At 41.9% G+C, this 16549-nt stretch overlaps 1 protein-coding gene across 4 annotated transcripts in view; it reads right to left on the bottom strand.

Moving 5' to 3' along the window:
• ANK3 (ankyrin 3) overlaps nt 1-16549 on the bottom strand; it is a 972780-nt gene that overhangs the window by 66481 nt on the left and 889750 nt on the right. For 3 of the 4 annotated variants that reach the window (XM_033941646.1, XM_033941647.1, XM_033941648.1), the window contains one exon: nt 14023-14707. In XM_033941646.1, coding sequence (XP_033797537.1) covers nt 14023-14707 — 685 coding nt within the window. Of the gene's footprint in view, nt 1-14022; nt 14735-16549 lie in introns of all 4 variants that reach the window. The other variant, XM_033941649.1, reaches the window with a different exon arrangement.

Raw genomic sequence — 16549 nt, 5'->3', positions numbered from 1 at the left:
CCTACTCTTTGGTTCTCTACCATCTTAGGTAAATGACATACAAGATCCCATATTTAACTCAACTCCCACCCTACTGTGCAATTCTTACCACCAGCTTCTGCAATAATCTAAATAGCTACCAAAACTAATACAGCCATTGCACTAATGTTCAACCACCTATTTCCTTGCTATCTGGCTACCAACCAGTTACTTCTATTACTCTATATGATTTCTAGGGCATTCTGTCTTGCAGGTTCCCACCCAGCTATCTTCTACCCTGCAGTGTCAATAGCTCATGCTTCCTTTACCCATGCCTTGTATTCTTCTCACCTCTCACATTTGATCTGTTCTTCAAGAAGTGGGTGGTTGTTTTCAATGCAATAGTGCTCTTGAATTGTTCTTACCACTGTCCTCAATATTTGTCCCAAATATGCTTGAATTATATTATAGTTTTGTTTGACATTACCTTTGCATGCAATCCTTTCTTATTAAAGAAGTCTTTTCTTTAGTTTCCTCTGCTCTTCCCTGCACATTCATTTCATGAATCCTTGCCCTTAAATTTCATTTTCTGTGGACAATTTTACCTTCTCATACTATAGTGAAGCCTACTAAATATTTGAATGTTTTTCTATTTCAAACCCCAGCAAGTATATTTTGAGTATCTTTATGGTCTTTATCATTACAGCCTATTAACATATTAATAGTCCTTTTCTGAATTCCTGGCATCGATGACTACTGTGTACAGTTCTGGTCAACTCATCTAAAAAATGATATAGTAGAACTAGAATGCTTCAAAAAAGTTGACAAAAATGATAAAGTGGATAGAACAACTTCTATCTACCTGATCATTTTTGTCAACTTTTTCTGAACCATTCTAGTTCTGCTATATCCTTATGAAGAAAAGCTAAACAGCTTAAGGCTCTTCAGTTGGGAAAAAGACTTCTGAGAAGAGAGATAAGTTTATAAAATCACAAGTGTAGTGAACTCATTAAATAGTGAATAGTCATTTAGGCTCTGCATTCTGCAAAGTGCGTCTAAAGTTAGGCACAGTTTGGATGTCCAAGATAGGCGTCCTTTGTAGAATTGTGCTCAGTGGTGCTCAGGACTGCTTAGACATCTAAATTTTTAAGCGTCCTTTAGGTTTTAGGTGAAAGTTATACGTCCAATGTCCTAATTGTTATAATATTTTATTACTATGAAGTTATTAGAATGGCGATTTTATGGTGTTTTTCATTATAATTGTGATACTGGGAGTTGGATCTGTTTAATGCTTTTATTTCTCTTCCATCAGAGAGAGTGTCTGGGATTTGAACCAGCAACATTAGGCTAGAAGGCTGTAGGTTTAACCAATGTGTTACAAAGTGAACTAGCAAGCTGCATAGCAATTGTAAAACTAGATTCTATAGGCTTTGTAAAGTACTTTTGAGCATAGTTTGGGCTTTAGATAGACCTGATAGAACTTAGGCACAGTTTGGATGTCCTTAATGTGATCTGTTAAATAGCTCTCTAGGTTTTAATTTTTGCTTTATTAAGCTCAAAATACATTTAATAACGCACTTATACAGGGCACATCAAAACAGATATACTGCATGCAAAACCTTCTATTTTTGTGGACAAACAGCAATGCTGTTCTTGAAAGCAATGAAAGCACATGAAAAAATATATAGATTGCATACATAACTTCATTTGCAAAAGCTTAAAAACAGAAAAAACAGATACAGACCTTAGCATGGCTTCTACTTCATTGCAAATGTAGGTGTGCAGCTGCACAATGCTGACTTCATTGTGAAACTATTCCTAAAGCTTCAGAAGCCATAAACGTGATGGAGCATTGGATGACAACCTTTAGGCTCAAACTTAATTCAGAAAAGACAACTTTCTTCGTTGCTTCGTCACATCCGCTTGACACCAAATCACCACTTTATATCAATAATCTTAATTACCCTATCCAACCTACCATAAAGATACTAGGTGTAACTTTGGATCAGTGCCTAACCATGAGAGACTTTGATCAGAAAGGGATTTTTCACTTTCTGGAAACTCAGATCCATTAAAGCTTATTTTGATACAGCGGCATTCAGAACCCTAGTCCAATCCCTCGTACTGAGCCTATTTAGCAATTTCCCAAAAGAACATGCAGTGTTTACAATTGATGCAAAATGCAGCGGTCAAACTGATCTTTGGGCTGAGGAAGTTTGACCACGTGACACCCTACTACCGGCAGCTGCATTGGCTGTCAATGGAGACGCGTGTAAAGTTTAAATTTGCCTGCTTCTGCTTCAAAGCAGTACACGGACTTGCCCCTAAATATATAACTGACCTTTTCATCTTCTCAGCCAACAGACAGAAGAGAAGCTCACATTCCAACTTCGTTTCCCCCCCAGTGAGATGTTGTAAACTGAAAAAACACCATGAACATCTTCTCTCGCACCAAGCAGCATCATGGGATAAAGACCTAGAACAATTGCTTTCGCTCACTACTTATGAGGATTTTAGGAAACGTCTGAAAACACACCTGTTCCTAAAGTATCTAGACAACTGATCCTCTCTTCTCTCTCCCCTCTATAGCGATTAACTTGTTCTATTGATCACTCTCTCCTCAAAAATGGATTTCCTGTCCTATTAACCCTCTTTCTTCCTCCCCTCTTAAAGTCAATCAATTTGTACCTTTGCTTAATCTTTGTAAACCGCATAGAACTTCACGGTATTGCGGTATATAAGCTGTTATTATTATTATTATTATCATCAAGGTGCACCTGAAAGGTAGAATGCTACAATTAAAATATGTGCTGGGATTTGAACCCATGACCTCTGGAAGATGAGCACAGGGTTTTACCTGGAGAGCCATAGCTGCTTCCTTTTGGTTGTGGGGGTTCCTACCATGAGAGCTTAGTGATCCTAGCCATGAGAAAATAAAAATACCTGAGATCATAGCTTAACAGATCCCTAAGCTATCATATCAGATGTGAGGAAGAAAGATATTAGTGGAAGCTGCTGCGACTCAAAGGGTAAAAGCTCTATTCCCATCTTCCAGAGGTCATGGGTTCAAATTTCAGCACATATTTTAATTGTAGCAGTCTACCTTGCAGTTGCACCTTGATGATCTCACAATGAGGTCAGTATTGTGCAGCTGCACACCTCCATTTGCAATGAAGTAGAAGCCATGCTAAGGTCTGTATCTGTTTTTTCTGTTTTTAAGCTTTTGCAAATGAAGTTATGTATGCAATCTATATATATATATTTTAATGTGCTTTCTTTGCTTTCAAAAATGAGCTGATTGGAGCACTGTTTAGTCAGAAAAAAAGGGTAAATTTTTAGCAAGAAACCTAAAGCTGTGTTTTTCATGTGCTGTGCTTCAGTTAAAGGATCTTCTCCTCTAATTAGCAAATCGCATTGCTGTTTGTCCACAAAAATAGAAGGTTTTGCATGCAATATATCTGTTTTGATGTGCCCTGTTTTCATGGTGTCTTATTAAATGTATTTTGTGCTTAATAAAAGAAAAATAAAAACACCGAGAGCTATTTAGCAGATCGCATTAAGGACGTCCAAACTGTGCCTAAGTTCTGTCCATAGAACTGAGATCTATTTGAAGCCCAAATTAAGCTCAAAAATAGATCTGGCTTTCATTTGCCTACAATGTAGGCATGAGATGGATGCCCTAGGATGCTCAGTGTTATGCAAATGAATCTAAGGACGCCCATATTGAAATCATGCCCATTCCACGCCCACACCTATTCCATTAGACGTGAGTTTTCCCAATGGGTGTCCATGAAATTGTGGAATCACCTACAAAGTGACGTCCACAGGACGTCCATGTGCCAATTATCACTCGTTAAGCCCCTTAAATGGCTCATTAACCACTTAGTTTGGATGCTTAAGTCCCACTCAGCGTTAGATAGGGCTTAGGCGCCCTTTATAGAATCAGGGCCTTAATGTTCAAATAACACTAAAATAAAAGGACATTCCATAAAACTAGACACCAGCAGATTGAAACAAATTGTACATTGTTTCTTCATTCAGAGTATAAGTAAACACTGAAATTTGTTGCCAGAGAATGTAGTCAAGATGACTAGCATAACTGGGCTCATAAGAGGTTTAGGCAAACTCTTGGAAGAAACATGCATAAAAATTATTAGTCAGGTAGACTTTGGAGAACCATTGCTCATCCTTGGAACAAGTCAAGTGTTTGTGACCTACAGAATTCACTGTCAGAGGCAGGATGTTGGGTTTGATGAACTTTGGTTTGATTCAGCATGGCTTTTCTTGTGGTCTAATGTGGCCTTCAGAACTGAACATAGGTCTGGATTCTTTAAATACCAAACACAAAATCAAGAAGGACAAAAAAACCCCTACTGAAAAATCAAAAATGATAAACAACAAAAATGTGGGGTGAAATAACTATTACCAAAGATCATAAATAATTCATTAATCAATACTGAAAAGAGTGGTATGTCTGAGCTTTCATTCAAAATATAAAACTCATTTGTGGAGACACCTCAGAAATTCATTCCCCAACTCACTATAGGGCAGCCTAAGCTGATCCATTTGGGGGATTAACTTATCAATCACCGGTCAACCACCACCTCCAACCTTAATGCAAAATCTTATCATGATAAAACAATAAATATTATAAATATCATAAGTATTCCAAAGCTAAGTTTCACACTTATAATGTTTACAGAATATTTATGATATTTATAATATTTATTGTTTTAACATGATAAGATTTTAACACATATTTATTGTTTTAACATACGGTTGGAGGTGGTGATTGACCGGTGATTGATAAATTAATCCCCCGAATGGATCAGCTTAGGCTGCCTTATAGTGAGTTGGGGAATGAATTTCTGAGGTCGCACCACAAATGAGTTTTATATTTTGAATGAAAGCTCAGCCTTACCACTCTTCAGTATTAATTAATGAATTATTTATGATCTTAGGTAATAGTTATTTCACCCCACATTTTTGTTGTTTATCATTTTTCTTTATTTAGCATCTAGATTTGAGCACCCAAATTTGGAATGTTGCCAAGATAAGTAAGCAACTTAGAGGGGAATTCATCAGGAGGTACTAAGGGACAAATTCTATAACCAGCGCCTAAATTTAGACATCAGTATGCAACCTGTCAATGGTCAGAAAAGGCAGTGTTGAAGAGCCTACCGATGCCTACATAAAAGGCAGCTGAAATGGCCATTGGAATCATGGCTAGGAAGCCATTTTAGGCTGCGGAACACCAAATTAGGCATGGCCAAATCCCAAACTCTGGCCTACATTTCAGCTGCCTATCGTTGCCTAGACTGCAGCAGCCAATCATGGCAGGGAAATTCCTTCCTCTCCCATCAGCTGAGTGTCCCCAAAGCCATGATTCTATAACGGGTACCCAAGTTCTGGGTGGCAGTTACAGAATTGCAGCTGTGGGGCGTTGCCACTCATCTGATGGGGGAGGGGGGAATTCCCTTGCTGTGATTGTCTGAGAGTGGCCATGGTAGGGAACCCCCAAACCCCACCGCAAATCAGCTGGCAGGAGGGATGCCCAATCCATCCTGCTGCCACCCCCGCAACACACCCTGCAGGAGGGATGCCCAATTTTTCCTTCCAACCTCTGCAAATATCCCCAGTGGGAGGGATGCACAATTCCTCCTGCTGGAACCCCCACAAACACCCCCACCCCTGCCCATTCCTTCTGGCCGGCAGGCCCACCTCTTCCTAATGGCAGGCCTTCACCTTTTCAGTGCATCTTGGGATACACCAGGGAGGGGCCTAAGGCCTGGACCAACCGGAGTCTTAGGCCTCCTTCCCATTGCATTCTAGGATGCACTAGGAGTGGCCTAAAACTCTGATTGGCCAGATCACTACGGCTACTCCCATGGAAGGGCCCTTAGGGATCTGGCCAATTGGAGTCAGGCCACTCCCAGTGCATCCCAGAATGCAATGGGAAGGAGGCCTAAGACTCCAGTTGGCCCAGGCACCTAAAACCCCTCTTATGGGAGAGGCCTTAGGTGCCTGGGTCAATCAAGGCCTTAGGCTCCTCCCCGGTGCATCCTAGGATACACTGGGAAAGGGAAGGCCTGTCATTATGAAGAGGTGGGCCTGCCGGCCAGAGGGAATGGGTATCCCTCTGGCCATCCTTCTACAAAAAGGTATGTGGGAGGGTGCGGGTGTGTTTCGGGGGTGCTGGCAGGAGGCATTAGGCATCCCTCCAGCTGGGGATGTTCAGGGGAGGTGCTGGCAGGAGGGAGTGGGAATCTTTCTTGCTGGCTGACTTGCAGTAGGGTTCGGGGGTTTCCTGCTACGCTCAGCCAATTGCAGAAGGGGATTTCCACCCTTCCCTATAAGCTGAGCGGCAGGGACTTCCCAAAGCTGCGATTCTATAAATGGCGCCCAGAACATGGGTGCCGGTTACAGAATCACAGCTGTGGGGAATCCCTGATGCTCAGCTGATGGGTGGGGGAATCCCCCTGCTGCTGATAAGTGGCTGAAATGTACGGCTGGGTTTTCTGGGCCTACATTTCAGCTACCTACCTTGGCAGCATTCTGTAACCAGTGCCCTGGAATGATTTAGTGCATGCTAATTGCATTAGCATGTGTTAAATGCTAAGATACCCATTGGAATATAATGGTCTCATAGCTTTTAGTGCGCATTAAGCGTTAGCTCGCATGTTAAATCGGTTAGTGCCCGTTGTTGAATTACCCTCTTAACTGGCTAGCAAACTGTTAGCCATTACTAATTGGATGCCAACAACCAATTACTGATGTTAACTGGTACCAATGAGGATTTGTGTGTGCCTCTGGTTGTGCACTATTTTATAATGTTGGGCGCTTAAATCCCATAGCGTGCAACCTAAAAGGGGCATAACCATGGGCAGGCCATGTGCATTCCAAAAAGTTGTGTGCAGTATAACAGAATAATGGGCACCAAGATTTACACCATATTTCAGCAAGTAAGTTTAGTGCTCAGTGTTTGTCATGTTATGTTATGTGCAATCTGGAAACCAGGGCTAAGTGTTATTCTACAAAGGGTGCACAGGCTCCTGCACTAGTTACGAGATATAAAAGTTAAAAGTATATTTTTGTCTTTCCTGAGCCTAAGAGGGAATAGGCTCAGGTAGATGTCTTAATAAAACAATTTGTTGCAACTTTTAAAGTGGTTTATGTGTGCTGATTGAGTGAACGTGCAGGGTGCCTGGAAAACCCGGCCAGGACTCTCTCACAGTATGGTTTGGTGCTATTTCCAAAGCGCCTGGTAGAGTCTATGTTGCTGTTTCTGTGGTGACTTCAAACTTTATATATTATATATTATAGAATCTGTTTTGCTACTTGGGATCTAGCTAGGTGCTTGGGACCTGGGTTGACCACTGTTGGAAACGGGATACTGGGCTTGATGGACCTGTCCCAGTATGGCAATTCTTATGTTCTCGTGGGGGTGTCTGAAAGTTGCCCAACATCCATGAGAAATGGAGAGGGGTTCTGAATTTCCAAAAGTGTACACACAAGTTTTCAAAACAACAACAAAAATTAGGTACCCAGATCAACAGCAAGTACAAATCTGTGTGCTCACACTCTCCTGAATCAGTTTATTCAACATTTGTTCTATTTGAAAACTGATGTATAGTCTGCAAATACAAAACACCTGTAGTCTTTCTACATAGGCACTTTGTTTGAAAGGTGCCCCCTCACTGTTCTATTTCTCTTAAGTAAACTTTATGAAATATGTCAGGTGGGGCAGTAGTTTTGTGTTGATAAGAAAATATGCATATGGCAGGATTTGTTTCCCTTCAGAATTGTCAATCCTAATCATGTCCTTGGAGGAGACTGTCTGTTACACAAGTGATTCCCAAACCTGTTCTGAGGGAAACCCAGCCAGTCAGTTTTCAAGAATAAGTCATGAGATTGATTTCATACACTGCCTCCTTGGTATGCAAATCTATCTCTTGCATATTCATTGTGGATATCGCTCTGCCCCGCTTTTCTACTCCAGTATGATCTAACAAGCGTATCACCAGCTGCCTATAAAGATGGCTGTCTTCTGCATTCCGTGGTGAAGTCTTTAGCCCCCACAGTGTGGAAATTAAGCAGTGTTTAGTCTCTACTCAAAGACTATCAGCATCTTTTCAGGACATACTGATAATTGCAAGAATGTCCTCCTCCAGGCATACCTATAAATGCAAGTGGAAATGATTTCAGTTGGGTGCTTCACAAATGATCATAATCCCAGTACATGTCCACCTGATGCCAATTTGCAGTATTCATACCATTTTTATTGCCTAGGATTCCAAACGTCTTCCATCAGGCTGTATCTCAGTACTCTCTCTGCCTATCAAATTGTGGTTGTTAGGACACTGAGAACCGAGGAATTTGTTGTTTCACCTTTCATGAAACAACTTCTCCATGATAAACTTCCATTGCAGAAGCTCCCTGTACCAGGAGACCCCAATATTGTTCTAACTTCTCTTATGAAATTTCCATTACAACCACTGAAGTCTCCTTTGCTTAAACACCATACCGAGAAAGTGATCTTTCTAATGGCTGTTACCTCTGTTACAAAATCCCCTGATGAAAATGAGATATAGTCATGTACTCTGATATTATTCTATAGCAAGGGTTCTCAACCCAGTCTTCGAAACATACCCAGCCAGCCACAATGAATATGCATGAGACAGAATTGAATAGAATAGAGGTCATTCAGGCAAATTTATCTCATTCATATTGATTGTGGAGCTCCTGAAAACTCAACTGGCTGGGTGTGTCCCAAGGACTGGGTTGTGAATCTCTGTTCTACAGCCTAACAAGTTTGTACACAATCAATGGAAGTTCTGCTTGATGGTACATTTATTCTAGATAAGCACATATTAAATCTTTCAAGGCACACATTTTTCCACAAGACATTCCTTTTTACGGTCAGTAATGCAGGAGACAAACTTATCTTGACTGGACTATTGTGATACTTTGTTAGCAGGCCTCCTAGTAAAACAATTCTTCAGGTTCACCTGATACAAACAGTACTGCATGGGTTCTCTCAGGAACAAATTGCAAAAATCATTTTAAACTTATACATTTAACCTTCACTAGTTAACAGTACAGAGTTACTGTGCTGTTAATTTGAAATCTTTTCTTGTGCTTTTATTATCTCATTAGACATGTGGAGGGGCAAAATCAAAAAAACGTCTAAATCCGCTGCCCAACGTCAGCAGCGTCCAAAGTCCATTCTCGAAAATACGTCCAAAATATATATTTTTTCAAGAATCGTCTATCTCTACGTCCAGCCGTTTGATCGTCCAGACCAGATCATCCAGACCAGGTCATCTATCTTTATACCACATTCTCGTCCAAAAAATCGTCCAAGTCCCAAATGCCTAGAACAAGACCTTTTGGACGTGGGAGGGGCCAGCAAAGTGATGGACTGGCCACCCAGACATGGCAACAGAGTAGATTATTATGGAACCAGGTATCAGAATGCCTAACATTTAGGTAGCTGCAGTTAACACCAGCCATAGAACACTCAAATGTGATAATGATGTGTGGAACATACAGTATTCTGTAAGTTACATCTGTAAGTGGGAGCCCTGCAACACAATGCCCTTGTTCATTCATTTGTTCTCATTGTATACATCCTTGCAAATACATGTTCTGATGCATATGGCATACCTTGTGACCCTGGGCAAGTCATTTAATCCTCCACTGCCCCAGGTACATTAGATAGACTGTGAGCCCACCGGGACAGATAGGGAAAATGCTTGAGTACCTGAATATAAATCACTTAGGCCATAAGCGGTATATAAATACTAAAATAATTTAAAAAGAAATAGTGGGGCACCTTAGAAGGCACTGCTGTGAACTTCACAAAAAGGATGCCAAATAAACATCTCACCAGAACTCCCTTGCAGGTTATTGTGAGCCCCCCAAAACCCACTATGCCCACCTGTCTACAACCCCAATATTCCTTATGGCTGCACACAGCACCTATATGGCAGTACAGAAGGGTTTGTTTTTGGGTTTTTTTTGGTGGGCTCACTGTTTCCACCACTGATGTAGTGCTTGGAGTGGCTTATGGGCCTGGGTCTTCCTCTCTATGGTTTGGTAGCTCACCACCCAGACTACTTAAGCCACCTCTGTGCAGCTCTACTGTGCAGCTCTTTCCTATGCCAGGTGCTGATGTTCCAGAGGCAGGTATGTATGTTTTTATTCCGCTCTTTGTGGGGGTGCAATGAGATCAGTGAACATGGAGGGGAGGGGGGAGTGTGTGTGAGTCTTTACCTGGTCTCTGCAGTAGTTATCTGGTCATTTTCGATACCTTTTGGGCACTTATACCTGATTTTAAATCGCCTAACGTATAAGTTCTGTTCAGGAAGTCTCATCAAACCTTCGATTATTGCTGCAGATGACTAAATCTAGGTCGGCCCATATCCCGCCCACGTCCCACTCTAACCACTCCTTTGAGCTCTGGGCGCACAGTGGGTTTCTGAGGCCTAAAAAGTTCCTGGATACATCCAAAAAGCTGTTTCAAATATTGGCACATGCATGACCTGTCTTTTAGGTTGTCCAAGTACTGGACTTGGGCAGGTTTTGGGACGTATTTCACTTTAGATTATGAGCCCCATATGGTCTTACAGTACAACATTTTTTTCAGTTATTGAATACTTAATCCAATTTAGAACCAAAGGCAAATCAAATCAGCCTATGTCATAAACAGATATTCACACTGAAACAGTTATCTACACTGGGCAATCACAAGACTGCAAAGAGCCACATCATAATCAAGGATTCAAACTTCTGTACCTGCATGAAAGTAAAATAACTTGTCAAAATATGCATAAGAACAAAATGTTTGCATTTCTGCATACTGAACCTTTGTAACATATATTGAAAATATAAGTCCGTGCTAGATATATAGGTATCCATAATTTGTACTGGCAAGATGGCTTTACAGTAATCCTCCACAAATGTCCTATTTAAGAGAGATCTAATCCAATTTAAACTGCATGTCCAATTTCATATTGTTCCTAAACTAAATAATCTGAATCATCTATGAGTAAGAAAGAAACAGCAGTAATAACAGCAGAAGAAAAAAAGACTATCCAGTGTATCTGGTGTTCTCCACACTGCCAAAGATATATCATGTCTTAATCCAAGATTGTATTTGTCTTCCTACTTTGTATTCCACCCATTTAGTATTGGCTTGCAAATTCCTACATTTAGTTCACTCCCATATCAAATCTCCAAAGCTTTGTAATAATCTGACCAGCTACCACACTGTTACTGTTGTTGCTCAAGCATCTAGTCCTCTATGTAGGAAGTAAAACCCGGATGTCTCAATCCAGCTTCCTTTTCTAGAGCCATACGGTAACACTACCTCTGTGTTCCTGTGGCCCTTCCAAACTAGTAGCCATCCATCACCAACCTAGTTGACATTAAGGGCTCCTTTTACAAAGGTGCACTAAGCGTTATAGCGCACGTACCGGATTAGTGCGCTAGCCGAAAATCTACCACCTGTTCAAAAGGAGGCGGGCTATTCTGCGTGTTAAGGCCCTAACGCGCCTTCGTAAAAGGAGCCTTAAATGTGCATACCTTGCCATATATACCATATTTGCACAAGGACTTATAACTATTAATGCATTTAATTATGCCATCACAGTTAACTTCATGTTATCAACAAAAGGAAATAAAAATTCATTGCAAGACTAAGAAGAAATATATAAGCTAAGAGCCAAAAGATTTTTATTCTAACACAAACCAAGCAACAGGCTTTGATGTCTTAGCAGAAAATCAATTAACTTTGAAAAGATCAAATACCACACAAACAATACTAAATTGTAAAGCATATTCCTGAATTATATACAGAATATCTGGCTTTAGGTGGTACACTGCTGTTCTACATTAGAGAAGCGTGAAAAATAATAAAGAAAAGGTATGTAGTTACATGTTAAACATTTTCATATTTGAAATATAAGAGACTCTAAGGGGCAAATTCTATAAACGGCTTCCTGATTTTAGGCAGCGGTAGGCATCCTACCACTGTTTAACCAGCCAATCGGGACAGACATTTTCTAAAAAAAAAAAAAAACACACCCCGAGGCAGGCCACATACACTATAGACATCTGTTGTGGGTTCAGGGAGACAAGTTGGGACATTTAAGCTCACCCAAGGCTTGGCATGTGTGTAGTTTCACGTGGCAGTAGCCTTGGCAGAGCTTAAGCGGCCCTAGGTATCTCCCTAGGGCCGCGATAGACACCTGAAATGCTGGCCTACATTTCAAACAGATGCGGCCACGATCAGATGCTGCAATCAGCTGAGCAGTCTTGGCAGGAACCCACCCCCCATGCGAAGTCTAACTGGGTAAGAGGGATGTCCACTCCCTCCTGCCCTGGAACCCCCCCCTGAAGCAAGCCAGGCAGGAGGGATGCCCCTGCCCTCTTGCCACCACTCCCCCGGAACTCAAACCCCCACAAAACTGAAACCCACACAACACCCTCCCTCCCAAGGCTCAGGCTCCCCTACCCCTAACTCTACCCCCAACCCTCCCCCCCCACTTTGTACCTTTCAGTTGAATGTCTGGCAAGAGGGATACTCACACCCTCCAGCAGGTCATCCTGCCACTCCAAAATGGTGGGCCTTCCCCTTTCCTGTGCATTCTGGGATGCACCAGGGAGGGGCCTAAGGCTCTGATTGACTCAGATGCTTAAGGCCCCTCCCATAGGAGAGGCCTTAGGCACCTGGGCCAATCAGAGTCTTAGGCCTCCTTCACAGTGCATTCTGGGGAGCAGTGGTAGTGGCCTGACTCTGGTTGCTCCAGGGGCCTTAGGCCCCTCCCCAATGTATCCCAGAATGCACCAGGAAGGGGAAGGCCTGCTATTCTGTAGTGCGGTCCAGCCGGCTGGAGGGTGTGAGCATCCCTCCGGCTGGACATCCACCTGAAAGGTACAACGGGTTTGGGGGAGTTAAGGGTGTGAATGGGGGACCTGAGCCTTGGGGGGTGTTGGAGGGGTTTGGGTTCAGGGGGTTGTAGAAGGAGGGAGTGGGCATTCCTCCTGCCTGGCTTACTTCAAGGGGGGAGAGTTCCAGGGCAAGAGGAAGTTGGAATCCCTCCTGCCTGGCATACATTGTGGGTGGGGTTCATGGGTTCCGGTGGGAGGGAGTGGGCATCCTTCCTGCTGGCTGAGTTCACGAGGGGGTATGGGAGTTCCCTGCTGCAGCCGCTCAGCTGATCGCGGCAAGAGATCAGGCGCAATTCTCTAACAGGCACCTGTAACACGGGCGCCTGTTAAAGAATCAGGTCGGTTAGGCGGGGTTGGGCATCTGTCCTTTAGGGCAGACATGATTCTGTATAGGACGCCAGTGTGCGATTCTCAGCCATTTCTTAGGCAGCTGCAGAAACCGGCATCCTATACAGAATCTGGCTCTAAATGTTTATTTTTTCCCATGCACAATAAATAAAACAGCTAGTCATAAAGTAAACTTGATGGATAATGTAATAAAATTATACTGTTCAGATTCTTAAGAACTCAAGGGGTCTTTTTAATAAGCTGCAGTAAGTGCTAGTGCGTGCATACTGCAGCTTAAAATGGTTTACTGCGACACACACCCGGAGTCCTGCAGTACGTTCCTAATTTGCATATACTACACATGAAGTAAATAACATTTTTTATTTTTGTACAGAGGGATCTTGTCTGCGGTGGAGAGTAGGCACATTTCTGTACTAATCAGTTAATGTAGTTGCATTACCGTGCACTAACTGATTAGCGTAGGATCAGTGTGTGAGCCCTTACTGCCTTCAAACAGATGTCGGTAAGAGCTAACGCAGTAATTTTTTTTTTTTTAATGGCTATATACTAATGGTAACATTAGCACATGGCCATTAGTAGAAAAAAAAAATAGGAAATTGGTCATTTTATTGCTGAAGTAAAAATGGCCTTAGTGCATGGGAAAAACCCATGTAAGGGTGCATTATGGCCACATTATATCTCAACTTAGTAAAAAGACCTCTAAAATAGTTTTAGAACAGAGAGGTACCAATGTAATTATTTTGTTTCTATGCCAGTCCATACCTGTTATCTAGTTGATCCAACAGTTCAGTATTTAATCTGTGGCCCGATGCTGGTGACTCTACATTGGCGCTTGACACTTCATTTTGCCAACCTGCAATTGAAGACATTTCCTGTTCCGCTTGCTGAACATGTTTAAGGATTGCTTGCACCCTTTCCTCAGTCATCTCCTCATACTCGGTTCCTTCTTCAAGATGAATGTCCTCAAACAGAGACTTCAGTCTCTCTTCTGTCATCTCCTCATCAACACCAGACTTTCCTCTCTTGTGCTGTTCCATCCTCCCTCCTGGATGACTAGTTTCTTCATTTTGCCCATGTTCTGAGTATTTGGCAGCTTTTTTCACCCATATGTAGTTACTAGGATTGTGAGATCCATCAGGCAGGTCAATGTCTTCCAGTGGGCTATGTTCTCTGATTAGTTCTTTAGATAGTCTTTCACTGGAAACTGAAGAATTAATTTTTTTGTCACCTAGTGAGGTGTCTTCTTCAGTCACCATTGGGGGTCCTGACCAAGTGCCATCTCCAAATCCCTGTGAAGTCACTAATGCATCACTCAGTCTACTGGGAGTTCTAAGGGGTGACTCTATGCTAGAGATATCACTAAAAAAATCATCTTGATGTAATGGGGTGGGTGGCACATAGCGCAACCCAGTAGGCGTTTTCAGTTCCACTTGAATGCTGGGATAACCTAAGAGAGACATCACATTTGGACTGACTGAAATGAATAATGGAACAACAAAATAAGTAGACATGTAAAATGAATGATGAATGACATGAAATTTGGAAAATGAATTTTAAGTGCAACTTACTGTATATGCATTTAAACCGTTCCAGATAATATAATTTCAATGAATAGAAAATGTAAATAAGGCTTGCTAAAATATAATAAATTATAGATATGTACATATTTGAAATCAATCTGCATATGTAAACTCTATACATTTTTGCAGCATTTTCATCTTTTGGTATATCATAACCAAACAAGTAAAGAAACTTATTTTGAGGATGTTTGGTTGTCCTTCATATCTACAATACAGTCTTTGTGTCCAAAGACTAAACAACCCAAATACAATAGATTTTCTCTGTAAATCTCTGAATATGTAAAAGTCTGAAAGAAATCTTTAAGTAAACTGTTCAGTCTTATTAGAATCCATCTAACTGATATTCAAAGTGATTTAAACCAGCAGGAGAGACTCCTACCTGCTTAAATTGCCTGTGGCCATTCAACTAATGATATTCAGTGGCAGTTAACCAGACAGTGCCGCTGAATATTGGCTCTGGCCAACACAAAAGGTAGAACAGGGGGAGGCAATGGGGAGGAGCCGGCAGAAGCTATCTTAATTTTGTCCGCTTAGCTATGTGGGCCCCAGCATTAAATATCAGCTGGGACTCAAATAACTATTTAAAAGATATATGGAGCCCTGGAATTCCCCCACCCGGCCCTCACGAATCCCGCTCCTTCCCGTCCCCTTTCCCCAACTTGGGCCTTTCAGAACACCATCTCCCCAGACCTACCTTAGCTCCCTGGTGGTCCAGAGGGAATGATGGGGACAGGAGTAAAACCCACTCACTCCTGCACCTTGTGTCTGCCTAAAGAAAATATCTGCGAGGCTGCTGTGAGAGGTTGTGGCAGCCATAAGGTGCAGGAGCGAGTGGGCTTTAATCCTGCCCCATTGCTCCCACTGGACCACCAGGAAGATAAGATAGGCCTAGGGAAACCTACCCAAACTGGGGGGAGGGGGTTGAGTAAGGGGATTTTGAATAGCATGGGCTGGGGGAGGGAGAAGGGAAGAAGGTGGTTTATCAGGGCTCATAAGGGGGCTCCCAGACCTCCATATATCTTTTAAATAATTATGCTGGTCCCAGCCGATATTCTGCTGGGGCCCACAGAACTATCATATGCAGGCCCTGGGCTGAATATTGGTTGGGATCTTCATAAGCTCTTGTGACCTGTTCCATGTACATTTGTCCCAGATATTTAGTGCTGGGCTGAATATTACCCTGTTTTTTTTAGAGTATGAAGATAATTTGTATATAAATTTGATACAGCTCTGATTACATATACAGTATTGTGTTAGCCTCCTTTTTCAGAGGGATAATATTTCCAAAATATGGCTTATATATAAAATATATTGTGAAATAGTGATCATAAATCTGGTTTTAAACAATGGCAGTACAAATGCTAAAGAAAGCCAAAGATGTCAGCAACATGGCAACACAGCATGCATAGCATAAGGAGGAAATAAAAGAATGATCTTGGATTTAGAAAAGGGATGCAGATGAGAGGAATTGGGAGAGTAAAAAGATTGTGGTGACACGGGAAGAATCAGAAACACTAATCAAATAAAGAGAAAAGAACAATGAAAAACAGACAATTTTTATTTTAAAGGCGTAGCCTACAATGAACTGATAGGATGTGCATTTTTGTGAACATTAATGAGAGTAACCGGGGTAAAGAGGGTACAATTCTGCTCCATTATAATTTTCTGGGTGGCCAGGAGGAGGAAGAGGTGCACCTGCAGAATGTTCC

Source organism: Geotrypetes seraphini, chromosome 4 (assembly GCF_902459505.1).
Source record: "Geotrypetes seraphini chromosome 4, aGeoSer1.1, whole genome shotgun sequence".
NCBI lineage: Eukaryota > Metazoa > Chordata > Amphibia > Gymnophiona > Dermophiidae > Geotrypetes > Geotrypetes seraphini.
This window is presented reverse-complemented; position numbering and strand designations above follow the sequence as displayed.